The sequence below is a fragment of the Pyrgilauda ruficollis genome, unplaced genomic scaffold (assembly GCF_017590135.1).
Source record: "Pyrgilauda ruficollis isolate IOZ18807 unplaced genomic scaffold, ASM1759013v1 scaffold32, whole genome shotgun sequence".
Classification (NCBI taxonomy): domain Eukaryota; kingdom Metazoa; phylum Chordata; class Aves; order Passeriformes; family Passeridae; genus Pyrgilauda; species Pyrgilauda ruficollis.
The window spans coordinates 838,391-864,593 of NW_024524600.1; the positions used below are offsets into that span (position 1 = coordinate 838,391).

At 39.4% G+C, this 26,203-nt stretch overlaps 1 protein-coding gene across 1 annotated transcript; it reads right to left on the reverse strand.

Moving 5' to 3' along the window:
- Nucleotides 1–1,519: 1,519 nt before the first annotated feature.
- Nucleotides 1,520–25,743, reverse strand: SLC17A8 (solute carrier family 17 member 8). The gene is made up of 12 exons (XM_041474364.1): nucleotides 25,613–25,743; nucleotides 18,735–18,987; nucleotides 16,540–16,658; nucleotides 13,046–13,160; nucleotides 12,499–12,586; nucleotides 10,573–10,659; nucleotides 9,510–9,649; nucleotides 7,831–7,980; nucleotides 5,409–5,541; nucleotides 4,038–4,148; nucleotides 2,551–2,678; nucleotides 1,520–1,916 (listed from the first exon to the last, which is right to left on the reverse strand). Exons 1-12 carry the CDS (start codon nucleotides 25,711–25,713, stop codon nucleotides 1,578–1,580), a joined length of 1,764 nt encoding a protein of 587 aa, XP_041330298.1. The 5' UTR covers nucleotides 25,714–25,743; the 3' UTR covers nucleotides 1,520–1,577.
- Nucleotides 25,744–26,203: the final 460 nt, after the last annotated feature.

Below are 26,203 nucleotides of genomic sequence, written 5' to 3' on the forward strand. Positions count from 1 at the left end.
TTCACTTTCCTTTTTACCCGTATGCAGTTGCAGATTGGATTTTGCTGAGTAAAAGAGATACAAGAGACACGAACAGCGAATTAGCTAACTTCCCAATATACCGGTTTGTAGGGAAGATAAATCATCCATGGATTCAAATGAATGTACAAGCGTAATTGCACCCATGCTATTCAATTGCACCTCAATAAAATAGTAAAATGCATCTGAGAAATGTTCAAATGTTGGGTGCATCACAGTGGCTGCACGCAGTACATGAGAACAATAATACTGAAACATCACAAAGCACAGCGTAGGCTAGACAAGATAGCTTTCACTTGAATTTAATGAGGCAGTAGTCATAATGAGAGAAAAACTAAATCACATCTTACTGAAATTATAAATTATCCATTCTGAAAAGAGTATTAATGCCACAATGAGTCTCTGAGTTGCAGCTAACTGAGATGATACAGCATGCTCCACTGTTTAATTCTAAAAATGGTAGAAAAAGGCAAAAGCCACTTTGTACTGTCAAATGTATACCAATGGCAGAGGATAATTACTTTGATACATAGGTACCCTGTTAACTCTCAAATGGTACAGTGCTTCATTCTTAGCAAGAACAAGACTGAGGCATTGAAAAGTTACAGATCCAGAACTAAATACTCCTGTGAGTAATCTCATTCACCTAAACGAGGACTATTGGTGTTGAGAGCAGGAACTCTATAACACTAGCAAAATATATTCAAATTACTTCACAATAATGAATTGAGTGAGAATCCTAATCAAAACAGGGCTAAAATTTCCTTTCATAAGGATTATTAATATTGCATCACTAACGATGATTTTGTATTCAAAATTATTTCATGCCAGCACAAAAGCTTTGGAGGGGGAGAAATTTTACAAGTATCCATTTTATGGTCTTATCCATACTCTGTGGGGTGTGCATATAAAGATATCTGCCAATCCGTTTGTAGGAACTGTTGAAGCAATCCTGTGCCACCTCTGCCACATGTTCCTCTTCCCCTTGTTGAGTGACTATTAGTAATTAATTAAATCCTACTGTCATAAATCTGCTTTTCCCTCTGCTCTGATCTTTCAGCATGAGCCTGTGGTTTGACATGGATTAAGCAGTTCAAATGCCATTCTACAGGAATCCTAAAAAGGCAAAGCAGGGCTGCTCACTGCAGATGGTGACACCACTGGAGACCCAGCGATTACACAGATCACCATGGATCCACCGTCTGGTATCACTTGTCCTTTCTCTGTTCAGGTGAGATGATGAGGGAACTCCTTGCTCCTACAGTAAGTTCTAGAGCTTGCATCAAGCAGCAGCCCTGCCAGGGCTGGTCATCTAACTGGCACAGAATCTCTCCCAAGGTCATACAATGGCAGGGAGAGGATTTAGGATCACTTATCCCACTCCTATTGTTGTTAGCCTTCTTACACACCATTGGAAGGGAACTACCACCCCTCAAATCTAGCCACATGGCCAGATATTGTGTAATTGAATAAGACAATAAATGCTAATACCAGATGATTTGGGCAGCTAGGCAGGAGTCATGGGAGCAGCTGCTATACAAATCTTACAGTTTCAAGTGTTAAGACAAATCTTGAAAATTTCCATTTTCATAATGGTAAGAAGTCTGTTCCTCCATGTCTTGAGTTACTTGCCTTTGCTTCCTCCATTCCCTTCTCTGTACTTCGCTATTTTGACTGGTAGCACCATACGTTTTCTTTGGACTTACAAAAGTTTCATTGTTCATCTCTGTTTCTTCTGCCAGTTCATCCTGATCAATTATTCCACATTTCTCTTCACTGAGGTTTTCCGGGTCAGCCCATTCCTGCTTCTCCCCAGAGGCAAAGATAGCGTAGAATATCACACCGCTGTAATGCACCAGGGCTGCAATCAGAAAGACGTTCTGCCATTCTTCACGGGTCTGAAAGAATGGTGCAGGTTTCATTAAGTTTCTAGTAATAAGAAATATCGCTCTCCGAATTATACCATGAATTAGCACATATTGAGGAATGACTGTGATCACTGTTTGATTCCTGATGCTGAAGATAGAGCAACTTATGAGAAACATTGCAAAGATTTTTTTTATATATATTTATAACTACAGCAAATATAATAAAACTTAGGTTTCTTTGTTGGTTTTTTGTCACAGTAAAGTTTCTCTCTTGCATGTGAAATATTTGTGGAGTTGGAAATGCAGGGATTTCTCTAACAACGACACAAATATTATTGTAGATCAATGTTTGCTTAGAAACTCTACCACAGGGATATGGATGCATTGTTGAGGAGTCTTCCAAGACCTGTATGCATTGCACAGTTGTATGGAGATACGACAGAGACTCAGACTCAGGTGGTATTAAATAATATATGCCTACACAGATAATTAGTTATAACAGCTGAGAATTAGGCCAAAGTGGTAACTAAAAAGTGCACATTTAAGACAAACAAAAAGCAGCTGCAGAGACCAGTGATGGAATGGCATCCCCAGGAATCTTTGAAATGCCTTAAATTTGTTGCATTGCCTAACCCTTTTCCTAGAAAACATGGAGAAATGTTACCTTATGTTTTGTCATTGCACCAACGATGAGTGGGCACACCATTCCTGACAGAGTCCCCACGCCGTTGGAGATCCCCATCAGAATGCTGGCATAACGAGGGGCTATGTCCAAGTGATTCACATTGAAGCCTACAAAAAGGAGAGAAACAGCTGTACAGCACTGCACTACCAGGCAATAGGGCTTTCTACAGCCATCTGGCTGAAGAAGACTGAAAAGGTTAGGAACCTCCCTACTGCACCTCTGAAGATTATGTTGTATAGAAAATAAAGTTTAGTTTGGCCCTGTTTAAGGTGTCTGTACTTTCCATTTTCTCATACTGGAACAGTGAACTTGGCAAATATTCTTAATTAAGGAATCAATGCCTCAAATTAGTGAAATGTCTTCTATCTTTTTATTTATGTAGTAGTGTTTTTAATTAATTTCTTTCAGTGTTTTAACCATGTGAGTGGCTTAACAGCAATTTAACAACATAATAAAAAAAAAGAATATAAACCAGCAGGAAAAACAATCATCCTTAATGTAGTGTGTCTTCTGAGCACATATTTTATTAAGAAATAAAAACAAATACTAAATATCAGCTCAGATATTTATCATTCCTTAGGTAATGCAAATTAGTCATATTAACTATGGTTGATCACAAGAAGTGATGATTAATTCTAAGTGCATGGTAATAAATAAGGTAAGCAATAGACTACTGGGAAAATCCTGCAATAAAAGTTGATTGATAGAAATGGCCGGCTATGCAAGGACCTTGTTACTGAGCAGCAAAATTACTTCACAATTTTCAGAATCCTGAAATAACTGAAGACCAGCAGTTACTTAGCTGGTCAATTTTGTTCAATAGATCCATGTTCTTGGCAGTCTTCTTGGAAGATCTTCAATCTTCTTAAGAAAATCTTTAATCTTCATAGCAAAAGGAGGTTTTTTTAGTGATGCTGGTACTGATGGTGCCATAAAGCAGCTTGAGACTACAAAACGTGGATGAGACTCATGAAAGTGTTAGAAACAACTTCTGCAGAAGGGCTGGATGTAGGATGCAACAGGGGAGGGCTGACATAGAAAGCAGAAATCAGGTGCTAGGGTTGGGGACAGGATTGCACCTGAGCAATAGCCTTTGTGCAGCTATTCCCTGCAGAGTAATTCTCTCTCTCCCTTTCTGTCTCTCTCTCTTTCCTTTTAAGCATACAGTTAAATAGGATGAAAAGGTGACTGCCAGTGTAAAAGTATATTAGAAAATAACAACATAAAGCTGATGTAAATTGGGATCGATAAAGAGCAGGTTCTTTCAAAGCTTTGGGTATTGTGTGCAACATGTTTCCTAGATACCAAAGTAAATTAGTTCTGATATGGGAAGAAATAACAAACACCCCATAAGTTGCCACGTTAAGAGCAAGCAAAATAATAGAAATTATGACAGTAAGAACAGTGAGGATAATAACATCAGTTTTATCATGAACAGTAAAAGCAAGAATAAGATTAATTCTTACCTGAAATTGCAAAGCCACTGAAGCCCACTGCTAACACCAGAAAGGAAATAGCCACACCTTTTGTGTGAGAATAACCAACCACCAAAAGCAAGGTTGCTTCCATGCCAAAGCCTTCCAATGAAACATATGAGAATGAATTACATTTAAGTATCTAGTTGCCATGAAAATACTAATAAACACTATCGAGAATAATAGCTTGAAATGAGAGAAAATTATTTTGTATCTTTTAGCTATTCTTGAATGCACTTGGGAGCTCTGTGCATTTGCAGAAATATTTGTATATTTATTGTTTGAGAATACATTCTTTTTTTCTCCTCATTCACTGCTGTACAGAAGACCCAAGCAGCTGGTGAAGTTACTTCACTGTATTCACTGAGAAATACAGGAAGACAATTGAGAAAGTGAGTATGTGCAAAGGACAGAAAAATTCACAAACAAACAAACGTTTGAGTGAAAGAAGAAAAACACTTGTCTTTAATTTCTCATGGTTGTAGCGATACAAGATGTTCTTAGTAAATGGAACAAAAGAGTGTTTTACATACAACTGTGCTACCAACACAACAGGACATCCCTGAGCATCACAGGGAACTTCCAGTCTCCACCATTAATATTTTCTAATATGTAACATTACACCTTCTGTTTTGTTTTGTTTTAATGACACTATTAATAAGCCCTGAAAATACAATTAATTTAACCATTCTTTCTGAAGATGCATAGCCAAGTTATGTGTTATCACTGGCTGCAGGCATCTCTATTTCTAGGAGCCCGTGCCATCTATAAATAATGCAAGCCAGCAATTGGCAGTGGGCAACTAACTACTCTACAGGCTGCCTGGCTTGAAATCTTTTCTCTAATTCAATATCAACCCTATGTGTCACTGATTTTTCAGTTCAGTGACTGAACTGGAAACAAATTATTTTGTGCTGAGTTAATATCGTCCTGTTCATCCTTCACTTTTTACCCCCACCCTAAACCTTTCAGCCTTAACTTGTCTGTGGGTTCTGCTGGGAGTAGCAAATGGGAACATGGCCAGTTACTTCAAGAATGTGTCCACTGGGAAAGGGTCTTTCCATCACCATGGTACAGGGTTAACTTTTTATGAGTTTGCAGGATGAGGCCTATTTGATCATACTATGCCCATTCAATTATTAACCAGACTTCTTGTCTCCTCCCTTTTTTAAAGCATGCTTATATGAGTAAGGATTTATGTCATGAGGCATCAGCTCTCCACTTAGTGCTTCAGATTAACCAGCTATAAATGCTATCTTGAGTAAATTGTCTCTTGTTACAATTAAACATGGATGAAACTATGATATTTGCATCGACTGCAGCACACAAATGAAATGTCATATTTTCAGAATCCAATAATACCTCCACAGTTCATGACCTTCCTTACAGTGGTAGTGGTTAAGATCTTCCTGCTCCGTAAGAAGTCAGCTAGTTGCCCTCCAATGGGCACAATGATTGTCATGACCATGTGAGGAACTGCTGACAAAAGGCCAACCTGCAATTAGACAAGAGTGCTTAACTGTCATTTCTCCTTCAGGATTTAGGGGCAAGAGAACATGAAGCATAATGTTTTTTCACCTCTTTTCCCCTGAATCAGTTTATCTGATTACAGCAGATTCTCAAAACTGGGTGAGGGAAGAAAGATCTCCTTGTGGCCCATGAGGAAAAACCAGAGCACAAGTGAGAACTTCACCTTAGAAAAGCCATGCAATATCCCTTCATATTAAATTCTATTGTAGACATCACAAAGCCCTGTCATATGTGTCCTGATAGTGGAGTGCTTTTATCTTGGTTTTCTACTGTGTTTTTTATATTTTTGTTATTCATGTTCTCAAGGACCTCCTTCCTGAACAACAAATCAATCCCTGCTGCCTGCCTCTGTGAAAGGGAAGGAAGCACCTGCACATCGCATAGGGACTAAGACCATACAAGCATAAAACCTGACTTCACGAAACAATTTTACAAAATAAATAATTGTATATGTAAAAACATTGATTTCTTTTTATTCTTGTGGGATTACAACCTACAAACTGATGTTCACCTTCTTTTCATTTTCCCAGAATTCCAGAATTGTTGAGATTGAAAGGAGCTCCTTCTGCTCAAGCTGGATTGCCTAGAGAATGTTGCCCAGAAATGTTGTCCAGACAGCTCCTGAGCATCTCCAAGGATGGAGATTCCAGAACCACTCAGAGGAACCTGTTCCAGTACACATTCATCCTCACAAAAAAGTTCCTCATGTTCAGAAGGAACCTCCCATATTTCAGTTCATGCCCAGAGCACTTACTGAAAAGAGCCTATTTTCATTTTCTTTACACTCTCCTTTCAGATATTTGTACATATGGATGAGAACCCTGATGAGCCTTCTCTTTTCCAGGCTAAACAGTCCCAGTTCTCTCAGCCTTTGCTCATAGGAGAAATATTTCCACTCCTTCTTGGCACTTCATTGGACTCTCTCCACTGTGTCCTTGTCTCTCTTGTTCTGTGGAGCCCAGCACTGGACATAGTACTTCAGGTGTGCCCTCACCAGTGCTGCGTAGAGGGGAAAGATCACCTCCTTTTACCTGGTGGTGTTTTCATGATGCAGCCCAGCATGCCATTAGTCTTTACTGCAAGGACACACTGCTGGCTCGTGTCCAGCCTGGTGTCCAGCAACACCCCCAGGTCCTTTTCAGCTAAGCTGCTTTCCAGCTGGGCAGATCCCCACATGTACTGGTGCACGGGCTTGTTCTTCCCCACGTGCAGGACTTTACACTTTCCCTCACTGGCCTCCATGAGGCTCCTGCTTCACCAGCCTGCCAGGGCTCCTCTGTACAACAGCACAACCCTGCAGTGTAGCAGCCACTGCTCCTAGTTTTGTGTCATTGCAAACCTGCTGAGGGTACACTCTGCTGCATCATCCAGGTCATTAATGAAGATGTCAAATAGGATCAGACTCAGTACTACCCCTGAGACAGAGTTTTAGTGATCAGCATGTCATCTTCTGGAAGCTTCTTCTTCATCTCCATGCTGTATTTGACCATTTAGACTGTCATTGCTGCCATGCCACAACCATTGCTTCTCTTGCAGAGCCTGGGCACACAGTGCTCCCAGAACAGATAAATAATGATGTTCTTTGTTATCAGCCTTCAACTTGCTTGAAAATAATTACCACACAGCAAGTATGGTTGCTAAATGAAAGAGTTTTTAAAACTTTTCTAAAACAATTATTCTGTATTCCTTATTCATCCCCTGAAGAGGAAGTATAACAATTCTGATTTTAATGAAGTGGTGGTGGTGGCATGGAATATAAACCTATAAAGAATTTGATCTTCACTGCTAATGAAAGTCACAAAAATCAAGAGGAGGATAAAAATTACCTGATTAAATGCTGAATGGTCAACACTAAACAAAATGTACATTTCTATTTACTTAGTGGTTTTTCATGGTATGTGGGGGCTTTTAATCAACTATTTCCCAAAATAACTTCTCCATTCTTTCCTTTTTCTAATAATTTCATACTCACATATTTTAATTTCTATCAGGTCAGCAGAAGTATGTAATCCCAAATACTGGGAATAATCTACTGTAATGATTCCAGGTCTATCTGGCCCTTCTCAAACAACCAAACTATAGCACTAAGTGCCATGCCCAGTTATTTCTTGAACATCTCCAGGTATGATGTTGACGTCCTCTCTGGGGAGACCATTCCAATATTTAACCACCCTTTTAGTGAAGAAATTCTTCCTGATGTTCAACCTAAACCTCCCATACTTCATAAGGTCACTGCTTATTCTCAGATATTTACCTTGCTTATTGCAAATCCAAAGACTTCTTCAAAGTAAGCAGGCTGACTTATAAGGAGCAAATAGAAGGTCCAACTTCTGCAGAAGTTTGCCACAATGATTGCATAAACCGGCATTGAAGTGAAAAATCTCTTCCACGGAGTACTAAATTTCTAGGGGAAAAAACCCCACAAAATTGGGTAGATAGAGGCAAAATAAAGAACCAATCTCTTTTATTATCAAGCCTATTTGATGCATTGCATACAACTTACATCGCAGATCACTTAAAATGAAAGTGAAAGATATCTCTTGAACTACTACAACTTACATCGCAGATCACTTAAAATGAAAGATATCTCTTGAACTAGTGGTAAAAACAAGAAATTTTCTTAGAAGTTAGGATTTTTAAGGTGGATACTGCACTGCTATTACCCTACTTACTGAAATTACATGGGGTCTTCTGGAATTCTGCTAGTGGGATAACAGGATCAGTAAAAGAATCAAAGAAAACTAGAGAAAACCTTGTGCCATTCCCCACTTTTTGGCTTGATGCAGTTTGAGACATTCTATTGAAAGGAGTGGGGGAAAAGGGTTGTCCAAGCTGACACATGCAGTAGCACAGCAACAAGCAGCTATCTGCTTCAACCTAATTAGTTTAATTCAGAAAAAAAAGACCTGTGGTACAGAATTTAATTTTTGTAACTTGCTTTTTTGGCATTTTCAACTAGTATTATGCTCCAATACTCCATACAGCAGGAAACACTTCAGAAACCTATTGATTTTTAATAGAATTCCAATCAGAAGCTGAAATCTGTAGCTATGGCACAGATTTGTGCACATAGATTGTGTTCTTCAGGTCACCGTATGCCTGCAATTGTGTGTGCACCCATGAAGTTGGTCCCAGTTTCCTCTGCAGAAAAACCATAATTCTGCAAGGAAAATCCATGACCTGGAACAACTGTGTGTGTGTCTCCAGCCAAGACTTGATCAGCCAAATTTCAGATGCATGCCCAAAAAGACAGTCTGGTATTTTACACTCCTAGCAAGGCTGTTACCCAAAACATGTAGAGGAAAAAACTGGAGTTACTTTGTTCCAGAATGTTCAAAACTTAAAGCTAAGAATGAACAGTTTATCAAGAAACACCTTTGTTTTTCACTACTGGCAAAAAAAAGTTGCCTAAGGTAACAGAGGGAAGTTAGATGGGAAAATAGGTTTTAACTCAAAGTTTCCAGGATCTTCTCAGAGAGAGGATGAGAAGTCTTAAAGGACCTGAGCTGCTGTGAGAGTGAGCACAGCAGAAACCCAGTCCTTAAACTATTAGATTTACAATCATGCTTAATCAGAAGTTAAAAAGGCAGATGGATAATTTAGTATCTGCAGTCAGATTCTTATGTAGCTAAATCCATGAATATTTTTTAGAACAATCATGACAGTTACTCAAGAGCAGGAGACCAGAATGTGTGGTTCCCCCTCTCAACCCATCCTTTTCCCCCCTAGATCAGAGAAGCTACATAAGCCAAGAGTTTTAACAGCATTACAAGTTTTCCTGTACTCATCCAGTCCAGCTGCAAGAGGCTGATTCTGTAATTTTCTTGAAAGGAAAAGCCCCTATTTCTGCTAACAGTATCCATCCAGTCATATGCTGATCTTCTGCAAAGTGCTCACAAATGACAACAAGGAAAACCTTTTTTTTTTACTTACACTTGCATTAGCTAGGCTGGCTCCTTCTCCTATACTTGTTTCTATATATATTCTTTCTTCACTGGTTATTGTTGGATGCACAGCAGGGCTCTCATAGGCATGAAGCAGCCAAAACACATACCAAACAATCCCAAACATTCCTGAAGAGGCAGGAAAAGCAACTTGGTTTTCAAAGCCAATAAAGCCACACTTCAGTATCTGCAAGCCTTGAAGTTTGTTTCAAGTGCCAGCTAAACAAAACCTGCAAAGAAATTATGCCCAGGGAAGTAACAAAATATGGCAACTAACTCTGTACATTGTATGCCTGCTTGCAAAGAATTTGAGCATTTTGTCACTTTTATTACATTATGCACAGGGCAAAGAAAAGGCAGGAAGAAAACTCTCTGAGAACCTAGGGGAAAAAAAAAAAAAAAGCAGATGCGCCATAAAGTGGTGGTAATCTGCATGAAGGGATTTCACTGTAAGATGGCAATGGCAAATCTTGTGCTGTGTCCTGTATTTCTGGGGAGGACAGAGAAAACTCACTTTAACTGGGCTGCTGATGTGCAACGCTGATTGCAGCCACCTCTGCCGTACACTGTGAGGGGAAGAATGAGGCACCACAGATCAGCCACAAGGCCATACCCATGGGACCACTTTGTAAAGGTGGCACTGCTTTATTAAAGATGGACAGCATGGGGAAGATTTCTCAGGGCAGAAGTTTCCAGGTCCATTTGGCTCCCTGTCAGCAGCATTTGCTGTAAGTTTTGCTGTTAGTGTGCACTCTGGGGCAGGTCCCACACAACTGTTTGTGCTGCGGGGGAACCTTTGCAACCCCATCCAATCCTGTCACTGGGTGACCATGGGCTGCAGCCTGGTCATTACAATTTTACAGCCTTTTGTAACAGGTGACTACGAAATGAAAGCTCTCAGAATCTGCAATAAGTATGGAAGAAATTGGAGCACCTATTTGCAACGTCTTCATTCATCAAAACAACTTTGATCCATCCTTGTTAGACAGGTTTTAATAAATGACTGGCAGTACTGATCTAGTGCCAGATGTCCTTCATGTTAGGCAACTCACCATAAATATAAAAGACTGATGACCATCCTATGTACTGTACCAGCACACCTGCCAGGGGCATGGCCACCACCGCACCTGCGTAGGACCCTGAAGAGAAAACAGATCAGTAAAACATGTCAGCTGTGGTAGGTGTGCCCAGCTTTCACAGCAGATGATCCAGACAGTGCTCATGAGAGGAACTGGAGGAAAGTGTTTGACTGACTTTTTATGAACTTGGAGAATGGGATGGAAGCTGCAAAATTTTGACTGGGGTGACAGGAAACACTGACTCCTCATGTGTCACCAGTCTCATTTTGCAGAGTTGTGCCCTGTAGGGAAATAGGATTTGCAAATTCAAGAGTGATGACAGATGACTACAGAGGCATAAGCTATATGTGTGTTCTTGAGTGGGAAATCCCACCTGACACTGTGGTGTGTGAGGTGAGTTTTGGAGAAGATAATGGACCAAGTTTCAGAAGCTTCATGGAGGAATTCTGATGGCTACAGATATGTTGGGAGGCTCTTGTCATGGCCCTAGATCCATGACCACACAAGCACTGGTAGCAGAGAGGGTGTTCAAACCAACCCTGAGTCTGTGTAATCATGCTTGACTCATATCAACAACACAAACAAACAGCTGGAATAAATAGGCAGATGTTGACAGGGGGATAAAAGAGGATAAAAATGTGGTCTGTGCCAAGGATTCTCATTGGGAAATACATAATACTGGTGAAATATATTTCTAAGTGTCTCATAGAAAGAGATGAGTATTTAAGTGCAATCTAGATAATAGGTTTCAGTGCAAGACAGTGCCAATGGCTTTACATGTTGCTCCAAATTATTCTAGGAAAGAGATACTTGTGGTTTTGAGAGTAGTACATGTTTTGTTAATAAACATTTGTTAATGCTCTACTCGTTAAGAAATACTTCTCTGCAATGGTTCACAGTGATCCTGCTCCCTCATCTTCATGTAACTCATTTTTCCTACAGCTTTCCTACAGAAAAGCCCTAGGCCAGAACGTAGATAGAAAATCCAGGAACCTGCTTAATCTGGATTTTCCTAATTTTTCCATTGTTCCTATGCACCTTTCAAGTGCAAGGATCAGTGACCTGTAGTCACTAAAATGGATGTCAAGCTGAAGGATGGATCTTTCTCTAGAGATCCCATGCTAGGAATTTCAAGGAGGGAACACTGAGAGTGGAGAGGCTTTTCTTTGGGTCTTTTCTTCTGCAGGAAGTGAAAACACCTGAATAATTAAAACCTGAAGCCATCTGTAGTAAAACAAAATTCCCATAATATACGAACATGGGGCTTTTTCCACTTGCTTCACTCTTCCTTTTATTTTTTCTCTTGTTTTTTAGTGCTGTATTTTTCCCAGCCATACAACTCTACCACTGATGGACAGAATTTTTTTTCCTGTGACTTTTACATTTTTACTGAACATTTTCTCCTATAGACATTCATCTTAGCTGTCAGCATTGGAAAGGGACACAGAGAAAAGAGCAAAGTACATGTCTGATCATAACTCAAAACAAAATGAAGCAGGACAGCTGCTGGCAAGAAGTCACATCACCTCCACTGCAGTATATTGAGCAACCAGCCTAAAGTAATGAAGATAATTTCAGATAATTTTAAAATGTGTGTTTGTTTAGGAGCATCCATTGAGTATGTATAATAAATGGAATCCCTAAGGATGATGCAAATTAAAAAATACAATATAATTTCTCTCATGTAAACCTCTTTAGTTTATTATGAGAGCTATTTTGAGTGTTGACGTTAAATGATAAAATGATGGCATATTAAACAAAAAAAGACTCACAAGTTCCTCAGCTTAGGGCACATGCTGAATGCACCTAAGGGCAGAGGATCTATGCAGCTCCTTCCAATAACGACATTAATAAAATAAATCTCATAAGGATATAAAGCATATCAGCCCATCAACTCACCACAGAATGAAGTGGTAGCCAGCCTGCTCCTCTCCAGCGGCGGGGCCCACTTGCTCCACATCCCGTGGCAGGCTGGGTACGTGACACCCTGGCAGACATTTCACACATCACATGATTTGCTTTCACTGCGTTCCACCTGAAGCAGTTGCTGATACTATCCCTACTGCCTAGCTGTTTGTCACCATGGAATGATACAGGAAGGGTAAGGTAAGTCTGGAAGCACTCCATTGTTTGAGCATGAAGATGCCACACTAATCTGAATTACCTATTCCTGAATAGTAATACGTTCTGAGGTAAAAACACTGTCTAGTATATGCTATTGATGGCACAAGAAAACTAAAATAACTCAAATTGCAGCACCAGAAATATAGTTTTTCTTTACTTTAAGTAAACTTAGAAATATAAATCAGTATAATTAAAAAATTATCATCTCAAAATGAGATACATTGATGAGAAACCCTGATCGAAAGAGATCTTCTGGTTCTTCCTGAACCAAATCTCAAAATCAAACTCTGTTTGAAAGGGCCAAAATGGTGTGTGCTCCTACCTCCACCAAACCTTGAAGAATCCTTACAAACATCACACAGCCATAATGCACTCTGGCTGCAGAAGGGATGATCATGTTCAGTGTAGATGTTAGAAAGATAGCTGCACCAAATACCCTATGGAGAAAAGCAGCATGAAAGGGAATACAATTATTATCTATTCCTCAGAAGTGTTTTCATGTTCCATTTATAAATATTTATAAATTCATTTATAAATTCATTAAAATTCATTTTAAAATATATTGTTACTATTCTTTGTTTTTTTTTTTTTTCATAAGTATTTAAATTGTTTGCATTTCAGTCTCTGAAAACTTGTTCACAGGAAATACATATGACTTCATTTTTGTGTATGGTCTTATTCACAGTAGGATCAATGGTTGTGTTATAGCATGAAAAATTTACAGTCAGAGAACAACACTGTTTTACCTAAATTCTCCAACCTATTGACAAAAGCAACAACCCATGCCTAGAGAGCTCATTATCTGAGTGACAACAAAGCACTAAACAGATGAGTACAAAAGCAAAGAAGCTGAGCAGGCTTCTATATAAATCAGTTCCTTTGTCACTTCTCTAAGTGACAAAGTTATATAGAAAACAGTCTGAAAATATTAATTGGAATGCAAAGCCCACAGTCATATCTCAACATTTAGGAGACTGCTTTAAAAGCCAAGTAAACATTTAACTGAGAAATGAGTATTATCTCTCTGTTGTGATCCCTGAAGAAAAGACTTCTGCCTTTTGCTTTCTTACCACTAATAGAAATATCAGGTCTGTTGTCATAACACTATTGACTCAGGGAACTACAGCAAACCATGTGAATTAATAACCATGTGAAAGAAGAAACTGTAACAAAGAGAATATGTTGAATTATCCAAACAGCTATCTCTAAAGACTGAGTTTCCAATCTCTGCTACTTTTCTTAATGCCAAGTCTTAATATGCCTTGGTTGTAAGTGCATCATTTATACTGAGTTAGAACTAGTCAATCTTCTACTACTATTTAAAGGGCTGAGTATTGTTTCCACAGACACAGCATCTTTTCAATTCACTGCCATTTATCCCAAAGAAGTTCATCTCCACTTTGACAAGAAATATTCCAGTTTTTTTCAATTCATTCACATATTCTTCTGTCCTCACTACCAGGATTCCTGGACAGCTGCCGCTTTTGCATCAAAACAGACTTCTTCAGCTACAGGCTGCTCTGCCCACCAGGGTGCCCTTACTGAAAACTGATATTGAGAGGTGCCTCGTGTTTCATGCCTCCACCAAGCAATTCTGAAATCACATTTAGATACGTGTTTGAGGATAAGCACCAAGTTAAAGGGATGACACCAGTAAATGGTTGATGAACTTTTTGATGGAATGCAGATCTACATCAATTTGGGTGAATGTATTGAGTAAATTACGTAGCGTTAGAGGGGTTTGGTGCAAACCCATAAAGCACTCAATATTTTCAGCCATTATGAGATCCATTTCAATCCCTCACTATTACAGATAATTATGTGCATTAGAGAAGTGCCTGGGGTGGGTCATCCGTACATATGTTCAAGGTTGCACAGTTTAAACAAGTGGCAAAGGAGTCTTTGCCTAAATCTGTAAGGTCAGTATTAGCCTAGAATCTCATTTCCAGAGTGCATCTGGGACAAAATAAAGTTTTTCCTCTTTCTAGGGCTGGTAGGTTCATTGGCCACAGAACCCTTGTTTTCCTGCCCTGTGTCTTAGCAAATAACCCCTCTGAAACTGAAACTTGGCACCACTGGCGAACCTACCTGAGCTGAAATTGGTTGGGTAAACAAGAAATAAAGGAAAAACATGGACTTAGTGAATCTTATTACTGCAAATAGAAATTCTCTTTGAGCTCAGCTCTTGAGCTATTTTTGTTCCTCAGCAAATTCTACTCCTAAACTCAGTTATGACAGGCAAATCCATAATGTGATGTTATAGTATAGCATTAGATTGAGTTGGAAACTCTCACAGGAATACATGCAGAATTTTCTGTGCTTGCGAACAGCCTGTACTTAACGAAACATTCTGCTGACAGTGTATGGTGTAAACATTGCTATTTTACTGTTTGCAAGTAAATTAAGGAAACAAAAGCTAAACTAATAATATGCTGAATTATTCAGCCAACAGTGTGCACATCTGTGTTTTGGAGCCCTCCTGCTGCAAAAGCTGGTGGCAAGACTAGAAAGGCTGGAGAAGTGATTAAGCTTAGCTAATTTGTTTGGCTTACTTGGCAGATGGAAAAATATTCTGCCTAGGTTCTGTTACGTGGTAGAGAAATTAATAATTGAGGATGAGAAAAGTGCTGGAGAAGCTGTGCAAACCAAATGCTGAGTAACTTTTCGTTATGGACAGAAGAGAGTGGGACTGAACAGTCTGGACAATTCTATGGGATGACTCTGTTCTGGAGAAATTTTCACAAGGGCATATGGGTGGAAGAACATCCAGGCAATCTTGTAACCCCTACAGCTCTTTGCAGAATGCAGAAAGCAAAGTACTTTGATTTGGGGCAAAGTACAACATAAAACTGGTCTTAAAGACCCTTTCCAGTTCTGGCACTATTTGTAGATAAGTCACATCTTGTTTGCAAAGAACAAAGTTAGTACCAGCCATCTCTTTTTTTATTTTAATCTGTAGATCCCAAGTACCCTTAATATGCACATCCATGAGCTCATTCACAGCCAGCTGTCTTCAGACAACCTCCCTCTCTCTTGTGATAATATTCAAAGTTCTGAAGACCTTTTGAAGTAAAGTCTAAAATCAAAGTTAACATTGACAAATGTAGCTAGTTTTTCTTATTCACATTTTCAAAAGCAGTTAAATTAAAAAAAAAAATAAAAATTGGCTGACAAACACATTCATCATAAAAAATAAAATCTGTACAGATTCTCAGACTTCACCAAGCAGAAATCAGGAGGCTCTATTAGAAGTTCTATGCAATCTTAATTACAGTCAGTACTGTATCTAGCCTTGGCAAGGATATTTGTGTGCATAAGGATAGATCTGTGACTTCAGATCATAAATAGTTCTGTAATTCCTTTATTCCCAGCTTCAGTCCACAGGAACTGTGAACTGTTAAAGGAGGAAGACCAAACACTGCTGGAAAACTATTGTTTGGTGTTGAGATAAAAAGCACTAAGGCAACTTCTTAAAGACAAAGGCTTCAACCATTGTTGGAAGCACTAGGTGTGACTTTCCTTGAACTCTACAGAAAGTATTATTGTTTAGAAAAGAAATGTGTAAATATTTGTGACGAACAAGTTAAATTGAAAACATCACCAATAGACCCATAATGGAAGTCTTGTCCTCTGAAATAATTTTTGATTAATTATTATTTATTATTAATTATTAATAATTATTGAAAATTTCTGAATTTTCAGCTTCAGATGTGCATTTCTGAAACACTGATTTGCTATTTTCACAATTTCCATTTACATAGTGTAAAACAGCTGTCAAGTTCTAAAGCTTAATTTATTTGCTTGTTGTTTTCTTACCTGTTAGCAGCCAATTTGTTTGAGATGAACCCTCCTGGAATTTGTGTCACAATGTAACCCCAGAAAAAAGAGCCATGAATGAGTCCTACAGTCTCTGGATCCCAGTTGAATTGGGCTGACTGTAAAGGAAATGGGACACATGCTGCAAGATAAAGCATACTCATTGTAAAGTAACTATTGCTTAGGAGTCACACAGAAGTCACCCCATGCTCCAAATCAAGCCTCTTTACACTGGCTGCTCAGGATTGCTGAGCTTGAAAGCCCCCAGTTAAGGCAAAAGGATGCTCAATTCCCCTGTGAGATTACTGCTTTTGCTCTTAGGAGTGGGAAAGGTTTCAGCCATAAAGTAGCTAATGCTGGACCTTCAACTTCGCCACTTGCCACTTGGGCTCCTTAAACTTGAAGCCTTTGCTTTCAAGACTGCTCAGAGTTATAAGAAGGACCTGATACCTTTCAATGGACATGCCCATTTTCCCAAGATTATCAAGGTTGCTTAAGTCCTTTGAGTTGATTTGTTTCCTGGTCAGATTTGTTCATAGCTCTCCCTGTCAGGGCCCAACTCTGATCATCCACTGTCAGTATTAAATGGCATGGAGCAGAAAAGAGTTGGGGGTGAGGAGAACCTCTGAAGACAAAGCAATCTGAAAATAAAATCAGATAATACTAGCCAGTGACTAGTTTACCTTTGGTTAGAAGTGATGCCAGTGTAGCCAGTTGTCCCTAAAATAGAGAGAACTGGCAACTGTAGTGATAAGCATTAGCATTTCTTTTTTCAATATTACTTTCTGCACATTAAAAGAAAAACAGTTTTCCCCACTACATTGATTTTTTGCTCACAAAGAAGCAAACTGAAAAACAGCTCATTGTTTGACCTACAGCCAGATGGCATTAATTAGCCAGACATGTTTACAGAAGGCTAAAGGGTTTTCCTCCCCATCAATACGCATTTTGATGTGTCCCACTTTCCTGTGCTGGCTGAAGCACTTCTGTTTAAACACACCTAACTTTCTACTGGCAATTTCCAGCTGAGTTTCTAGGTAGAGTTAATTTCTGAAAGCAGAAACACCATGAGATATGGAAGAAGGTTCCTCCTGATTCAGGAGATGCTCATGCCCAACCACTATGAGTTTAGATTTGTGGAAGAAATTTATTCCCATTTTCTGAAATTACCTCTTCTGAGCTTCCCAACCTATGCAGGCACAAACTTTCTCTTGCTTAAGTACAGAACCTGAAAGTCCCAGCAGGACCATGGGGAGCAGGGATTAGACTGAATAAATACAAATTCAGTAGGAAGTCTAAGCATGGGTCCTATGATCATGAGTCATGGAGACAGGCATACTTTTAACACTGCATATTTATGATACACATTTTCTGCACTCTTCTTTACCAAAAGTTAAAGATGTAGGAGAAAAGCTGATGAATATTTGCACAGCATTTCATTCAAGAGTCAAGATTCCTATGAATTTGTTAGGCCAAAAACATTCAAAAGATAATAAAAAATAAGTCAACAAGTAGAGCAAATGTAGGGATTTAAGTTCATAAAATCCATAAAGGGACACTTGACATCACAAATACTGAAGAAGGATGGGGAACGCAATGATATGGATTGAACCTGCTGGTATGCACTGATAAAGCTGTGTAGGATCTGGTGTGGACCACATGCCATCCACTGCAAATTTGAAAACAGCTTGGCACCTAGCTCTTAATAGCTCCAGACAACAATCTACGCTGTCAAAAACCTGATGCCTAATTGCCAGTGACTGCTTTAAGGTCTTGAAAATTATTATATGAATATAGTGGCTGCAGCCCTACATAAAATAATTGATAATTCCTTCTGCAGCAGCATCAGAGCACATTACCCTGAGAGAGAATAAAGAGAAAAAGCTTCTGCCACCACAGCAAAATCTGTCTACAACTGACAGATCAGTGACCTGTGAGACATGCAGACTAATTCAGTATTTCAGGTACTTATATCCTCTCAATGACACTACAAATCCTCAGATCTTGAAGGTTTTTAACATGACTTCATCACATAAATAGGAATTAAATGCCTGCATATCTATGTGCATCAACACTGACGTGTCTCCCTCCTCCTGTTTTTTTAATCTGTGCATACACAGGACTTTGCTGTGAGGCATTTGGGTGATTTCGCAATGGGATCTGCTCAGAGCAGTGAAAGGAAGATGTCTTCTCACCCGCAGCTCTGGCTTCCCATCGACATAGACGGTGTTGTTGTTGACCATCTCCACGATGGCCACGCCCAGGTTGCACCTGATGCCGAAGGAGATGCAGAAGCCCAGGCCGCTCATGATGGCGATGATGTAGCGCTTGGGCAGGCCGCAGCAGTAGCACTGGCACAGCGCGGGCCTGCGGCTGCTCGCCGCCACGGGCCGCCCCTCCGCCGTCAGCTCCAGGGGCTCCTCCTCCACGTGGGTGCCATCGATCTTCCTAAACAGACGAGGGAAGAAAAAATGAAGGCGCCCTGTGGTCTCAGTAAAATTTGCTGAAACATTGATGGACAGCTCCATGCTCCGGTCACCTGCCAGCTCCTGTTGTGAGGTGCTTGTCCCCGGGCGGTTGTGAGGTGAGTTAAGGCTGGACAGGCTGTGAAAGGTTAGCAGTGACCACACTTTTTCCTGAACGACTTCTGAAGGTTGCACGTCTGAACCATCTAGCCAGACAGCCAGCTGCAACAATGTTCACAGGGTACTCATGAGCATAACTATGAGGTCTAACTGGAGGTCTGTTGTGATAAATTCTATTGATTCTCAGGCAAATTTACATATTAATAAATTAACCATAATTTCTGACTAGATCTACTAAGCAGAGCTGCCAGTAGGTTTCAATAAAAAGGGCAAATACAACACAAAGCATGGTTTCACTCAGCCCCAAACTTCCTGGAATTTGTTTTCTCCTGTGAGACAAAAATCAGGGCTGTACAGCAGAGGAGAAACCTCTCTGGAATCAGATCCCCTATTAAAGACACAAAAGTGACAGGCCCAGACTTTCTTTTCCCATCAGTTACCAACACAGGAGTGCAGCTCCTCAGGCTTTGCATGTCCAGCCTTTCCTTTTCCTGCAGGCAATCTACCTGAGATATTCATATTAAACAAAATGGTACTTCCATGCAATCTGGAATTACATGATAGTGCAATGAAAATTTAATTTGGTCTCTCAGTCTGATTAGGGCTATTAATATCATGCTGCAGGACCAGGCAAAGTCTGTGGTAGGAAAGGTGAGGTAAGAAAGAACTAGACACACCCACCAGATCAGAGCTAAATAATTCCTTTTCTAACATTACCTTTCCAGGTCTGTTTTAAAATGCAGGTTATGGTTGTTCTGACATGCTGAAATACTTAAGGACATGGCTAGCTGTGAATATGTGACTAACTCACTGAAAACTAACCATAAATTTAAGATTAAGCATTTACTAAGAGAGGTCTTGATCAGCAGCCTTTCAGTTTTGGCATCACCCTGAAGCACTGAGCTCAGGATCCAGCTCTTTATGTGCCTGCCATGGAGTACTGAGAAAATATGAATAGTTAATTAACCTAAAGGAAGCCCAGCTTGCCATGTAAAATGATGAGATTATTTCATTCACTCCTTTCTGATAAGGAATAACTTATTTCTTTCTTCCACACATCTGGCTGAGTGTACTTGAAATCTAATGTATATATTTGATATGTATTTGAAACATCAGTTTTCAGAATGAAAATCAAGATAAACAAATGCTGACAGAGCATGCCTGCATGGGCTACATCTGACTGGGTTGGGTTTTTTGGGACATCGTTGGTTAAATCACTGCTTTTCCCAGTTGCTTGAAGTCTACCCATAATCTTACAGATAGTGCTCTGCACTAGACAGTTTGCAAATAAACATGGTAAGTATGGCTTCTTGTGCACTTAAATATATCTTTCCAATATAAAGTTTCACTTAAAAATCTCATCATTTTTAGGCCCTAGAGCTAACTGGAGCATCATTTACCATATTATTCCTTTTTACATCACGATATAAACCCATTATTTCAGCCATAGTCTTAGAAAAAGAAAATAAGCATGCTACAGTCCATCAGCTCACATTTTCAAGAAACACTAGAATCACAGTGTTTTGGGCCAGAATGGAAGTCCTGGGATTATTTTATTTAATTCCTTTCTCAAACTAGTGCTCACTGCAAAGTAAGATCCTTAGCTCATTGTCACACTGGAGCAAAGACTTTCCATTCAAGCGAGGTAACACAGAAAATGTAACCTTACTGTGGTGTTATTGGGGGTGATTGAGATCTTATGATTCACCTGCAGGGAAACAGCATTTGTTAGTGAAATGGGAGTAGAGAGACTAATTCAGTCAGGCACTTGAAAAAGAAGAAACCATATATTCCATGCTCTATGTGTTAATAGAGGTAAGTGTAAACAGAATGAGATACCAAAAATAAAGATCTCAGGAAGTGAAAAAACAATTGAATAATTATTTTTGGAACTGTTGTCATCTCCAAAGTGTTATTAACAAGCCCAAAGAAAAAAATTGTCTTCCTCTAACAGAATATAAGATATTGATGGAATTAAATCAATTAACAATTTTCCAAATATTACCAGGCTCTATTTATAAGAAAGACATTAGACTTTAGGGGGTTCATTATTTTGGGCAGCTGGTAAAGATTAGACATTTCATGCAAAGCCAAAACATCTGGACATTTTCGTCTGGCTGTCAATTCAGATAGGCATGAAAACATCTTTCTGCCCCAAATTCAGTGCTAAAAGTGGTGACCTAGGACTAGAACTATGGACCAATATTGTCTCTGCAGAGAAATTAATTATTCTGCTATTGTATTTCACTAACTAAAAGGAGAAAGTTGAGGACTGATCCATCACCCCAAATCCACACAGTTTATTTCCTATTCCCAGAGATTAATTTCAATGCCTCTATACCAGGTTTGTCTTGAAGAAAATTATTTTTCAGTAGCAGTCCAAACACATTGGTATTAGAGCAGTGCAAACATTCACACAGCCAGTGTCTTCACTGTTTTTCTGGTTTTATTTTATTGAACAGGTACATAATGGAAATATAGCAACTCCATGAAATGAAGAGAAATTTATCTTCCAATTGATCCACGTATTTTTGCAGTGTCAGTGAAAATTTTTACTAGTTGTAGACCAATGACTTAGAAGAAAACTGCTTCAGGGCCAATGCTCTCCTCTAATTATCAGCCTCATGCAGGAGATGCAGGTGTGTATTTTCCTGCACAGGAAATGTTCATTTCTTAGATCTGTTTTTCCTTTTTTCAGCAAATGTACAACACTTGGCAAGTAAGAGCTAAGTTATTTGAATCTGCATCCATATTCTCTGCCCAAATGTCATAACAACTTTATGCAACATTTCTCCTTTTTATTGAATGCCTACTCTGGCAAATACAGAATTTTGAAAGCATGAAAGACATTTTAAAAATCCCTATCAGTAATAAGTAAAATCCCTAGAGCACATATATATTCGGCTCTCTGTATTTAAGGGGGTATTAGCAGAGGAATTAGTTCTTTCTAGGTGTACTAGAATTTAGTTTTGTTTTATTAAAAACTCATTGATTCTACAGTAACAGGCAAATGTTAATAACTGTTGTGTTAAAACACATTGTAGAATGGATTTCACCAGATGTGGCAGTCTTTCACAGGCAGCTGGAGCACAATCGTACACAATGTTCAAAGCTCACACCTACAAATACAGTAACTACAATGATCCCTGTGTAACTTAGGAACCTATACAGCAATTATCAAAAAATATCACTAATCCAAAAGCAGATACAATCTCCTAAGATCTTATTAATTCTTTAGGGATGTGTCCAGGTGATAATTTTCCATAAAAAATCCTGTATTTGATGCATTGGTACCAAATCCCTGCACAAATATCCAAACTCTCTTGAGTTACTCAGGGCGTAGGACCTCTTTTGCTGGTTCCTGCACAGTATTTCCATGAAACCCACAACACGGCAGGCTCAGACACTGAGGGACTGCATGTGCCAGGTGCTGCACTCCTGGGCTGCAGGGCAGTCTGTCCTCAGCAGGGATGTTTGTCCCCAGAGTGCTGCGGTGCAGCGCTGCACGAGTGCACTGTGGCCTGGCACTAACAGTGCTACAAAGGCACGACTGGTGCATCAACTGGGTCTGCACACCCCACACAGTGCTCTCAGCACTGCACAGTCTGGGAGGCACCAAGCTGCCCCTGCTTTTGCACAAAGGGAAAATCTAAGAGGAATAACTGCATGATCCACAGTCAGAGGAGCCCTGTCCAATGCAAGTGTCTATCACCCAGCTTCAAGATGCAGTTTTCAGCAATTTAGGCTAATTCACCAAGGGACACCTACAGCAGCCAGAACTACACCCATCAGGGCTACACTTGATACAGCAGCCATGTGACATGGCCCATATGTCTTTTTACATTAAAAGTGACAATACTGGGCTGTAAACCCACTTAAACACATCCCACTTCATCAAGAAGACCACAGTTGCCATTAGCTGGTCCAGGACTCCTGAAATCCTTAGAGTAGGGAGAGCCTAAGATCTTACTTCAGTCTTTGACTTTTTCCTTGACTGCAGTAAGTTCACAGAAGGATCAAAGTGTTTGTGTCTGTCAAGAAGATATGCATGAAATCTTTCTTTTCTGAGAAACATAATGGTGACAGAGCCCCAACTCTGATATTCATTCACCCAAGCCTTGAATTCTCTAATATTTTTACTGCCCAACTGCATAAAATTAATCAAAAAAAAAAACCACTTTTGCATTAAAAAATTATACAAAGCATTTACAACATTTTCTAAAACACTTTCTAAGATCTCACAAATTAAACAGCTGCCAACAGCCTAAAGAAAGGATGGCTCTTGGGTCTCTCAGCTCAGTCTCCCCTGCCTCCCTTCCAGGATCCAGACACTCTAAAGTCACCTCCTGTGAGCAGACTCTTATTTTGCAGCACCCACCAAATAAGCACACCTGTGAGGAGGCAGTAAGCTGCTTTATGCTGCTTGTGCTTTAGCACTTGAGCTGGACTGTGGATAATTGCTATGGAGCAGCTGCTCTTGCCAAGCACCCGCTTCTGGGTCTGCTTTCTTGTTTGCAAGATAGAGGATGTGGCAGGAAGGCATAGACCAGTCATATTTACCAAAGCTAAAACATGTTTTTCTACCCACTGTGTCAGTTTTGACATCAACACACCACAGTCAGTGAAGTCACACTTGGAGGTCTAATCAAGGATGTGCATTATAATAATTCATCAAATTATAATGAATGCTAGAAGAGACACCAAATTCTTTGCTGATTTTAACCACATTAAAGACAATTGTATTAGATGGAGAGCAAAGTCAAGGTTGCAGCTGGTATATAGGTATATGTGCCACCATACAAAAACACAAGTGTATGCTCTCATTTGTAGACTAAGCTGTAGAGAATGAAGTTCATATTAAAAACATGCATGTTTCATTCATTTATGGAAACTTTCAAAGATGACTGCATATTTCCTACAGGACTTCTCAAGCTGCAGCAATTCTTACTTAGATCTGATTGCAGACATAATAAAAAGATTTTATAGTTTGGATTATTTCCTCTGCTGATTGGTACATCTAAGGAAGGCTCTGAGATACCTATGTTTAAAACAGAAAATAATTAAGTTCAGCAAACTTTCTTGCACCTCAAGTGATATTTGGGTTAATTTGATTCAGGAGTAGTGTTGCTGAAGTTGGCTGCCTGTACTATCAACTGTGTAGGAACTAGCATGACAGCTTTGATACATGGCTATAAGAGGAGAGCAATCTGGATAATCTAAAGTGAGCCCAGTGTACTGCCACATCACGTATTCACTAGATACAAACCTCACAGGCATTTGCTCAAACTGACCAGCAGAGTCCCCAGCAAAGAGAATTTATCATTGAATAAATGATGTGAATCAATGTTCTAAAAGATAAACAGATTTCCTGGAATTACTGTAGAGTATCTTAAAAGTAAAAAAAAAAGCAAAACATCATACTTCATCTGTAACACTGTAAATTTAAAAAAATTAAGGAGAAACTGTGTAGAACACAGATACTCTGCTCACATGATAAAGAAATAGAATAATCGCAGTATGATATGTGTACATTCTTACACATTTTCTTGTGATCAAAGGCTTGGTTATATGTACCAAGAACTATTTCTTGAGTCAAAATAGCATTCCCAATAGAAGGCAAAGAGGTGAGTATGAAAGCAAATACTATTCAGTCACTAGAAACACCTTCAGTTAAAGTGTTGTCCTGATCCACAAAAAGATTTAAAACACAAAATCAAGCATGGAAGAAATGCCACTAACCCCTCTGGCTCTCATCTATTGATTATACAAATAAGTGTTGTCAGTAGCCATTACAAACACAAATAATCTTCCCTTTAAATGAGAAATATCTTTCCCTTTATGAAACTGATAATTTCTTACATCAGATTTTCATTTCTCTAAAAATAAGAATCCTCCTTTTCTTGGTTCATAAAACCATCACGTTAAGATTAAAATCTTAAATATTTTTTCTGCTTTTGATAGCAAACAGCCGCTTCTTATCCTCTCTCTCATTTGAAGAGTCAGTAAACTCACACATACAGATCTCTATTCAATACATTTTCTCTTACTGATTTGGAACAAGTTTTAAAAAACCCCAAACCTGTAATTTAAGTCTCATTTCAAGAGTGGCATCATTGGATTGTTAATTCCCATTAAATTATTGGTTTTTTCTCATGCAAGCTAAACCACAGAATTAGTCACATTTAATTATTTAAAGGTTTTTTAATTAAACAGTTTTTCAAGCTCTTTTTAATATTAGAACATTATTTCATAATTTATTTTCACTTTTTTTTGTTTAATATAAATATTCTATGACCTACAGTCATATGCTGTTGTAACTGCTCCTTTTACATCTTCTGTCTTACAGCAAGCTGTCTCACTCTCTGTACTCTGATATTAATTTTGCAACTCTATAGTCTGTTTTATGTTTATACATTTTTTTCCTAACTGCATTTCTCTTAATAAATTGGATCAATTGATCTGTCTGGGAATTTTCTGTTGGGTTTTACCTTCTCAGATTCCCCAGCGAGTCACTAATGGTGTTCTTCACCTCTTCCTTTCCTGGGTTAAAAAATCTTTCTTTCAGTGAACCAAGCCCTTTGAAAGGCATTTTGTCTTTCTTCTTCAGTAAATCCCTTATGCTAACGAGCATTCACTTCTGCTGTCATATTTCCCAATGCCAGAGCCGGGAGCCTCCACCAGTTCCGCCAGTGACCTCTGCAACAACAACCAGTTGCTCAAGAAAGGAGCGGGTAAAAAATTAATAATAATAATAAAAAAAGTCAGATCTTGCAAAGCCAGAAGGGAAAAGCTGTGGAGCAAAGCCCCCCCAGAAGCACTCAGGGGCTCGGCGTGGCCCTGGGAGCAGCTCTGGGTCGGTACTGTGCGGGGCAGCGGCTCTGGGCTGCAGCTGGGAGCGCCCCTGGGCAGGAGGTGCTGCCTGCTCCACAGGCAAACCTCAGCCTGGCTCGCTGGGGCTCATCCTCAGTGCATCCCTCCCTCCCTTCCTCCCTCCCTCTCTTCTTCCCTCCCTCCCTCCCTCCCCTGCCTCTTTCACACCGAGATCCTGTGCAAGGTGGTGCTATAGTAACAGACACAAT

Coding starts and splice junctions, on each gene's coding strand:
- SLC17A8 (XM_041474364.1), bottom strand. CDS start 25,713: ATGCCTTTCAAAGGGCTTGGTTCACTGAAAGAAAGATTTTTTAACCCA. Junction 10,660..12,498: donor GGCTACCACTTCATTCTGTG/GTGAGTTGATGG, acceptor TTTTCTCTTCAG/GGTCCTACGCAGGTGCGGTG. Junction 7,981..9,509: donor CCAGCCTAGCTAATGCAAGT/GTAAGTAAAAAA, acceptor TTTTTCCCCTAG/AAATTTAGTACTCCGTGGAA.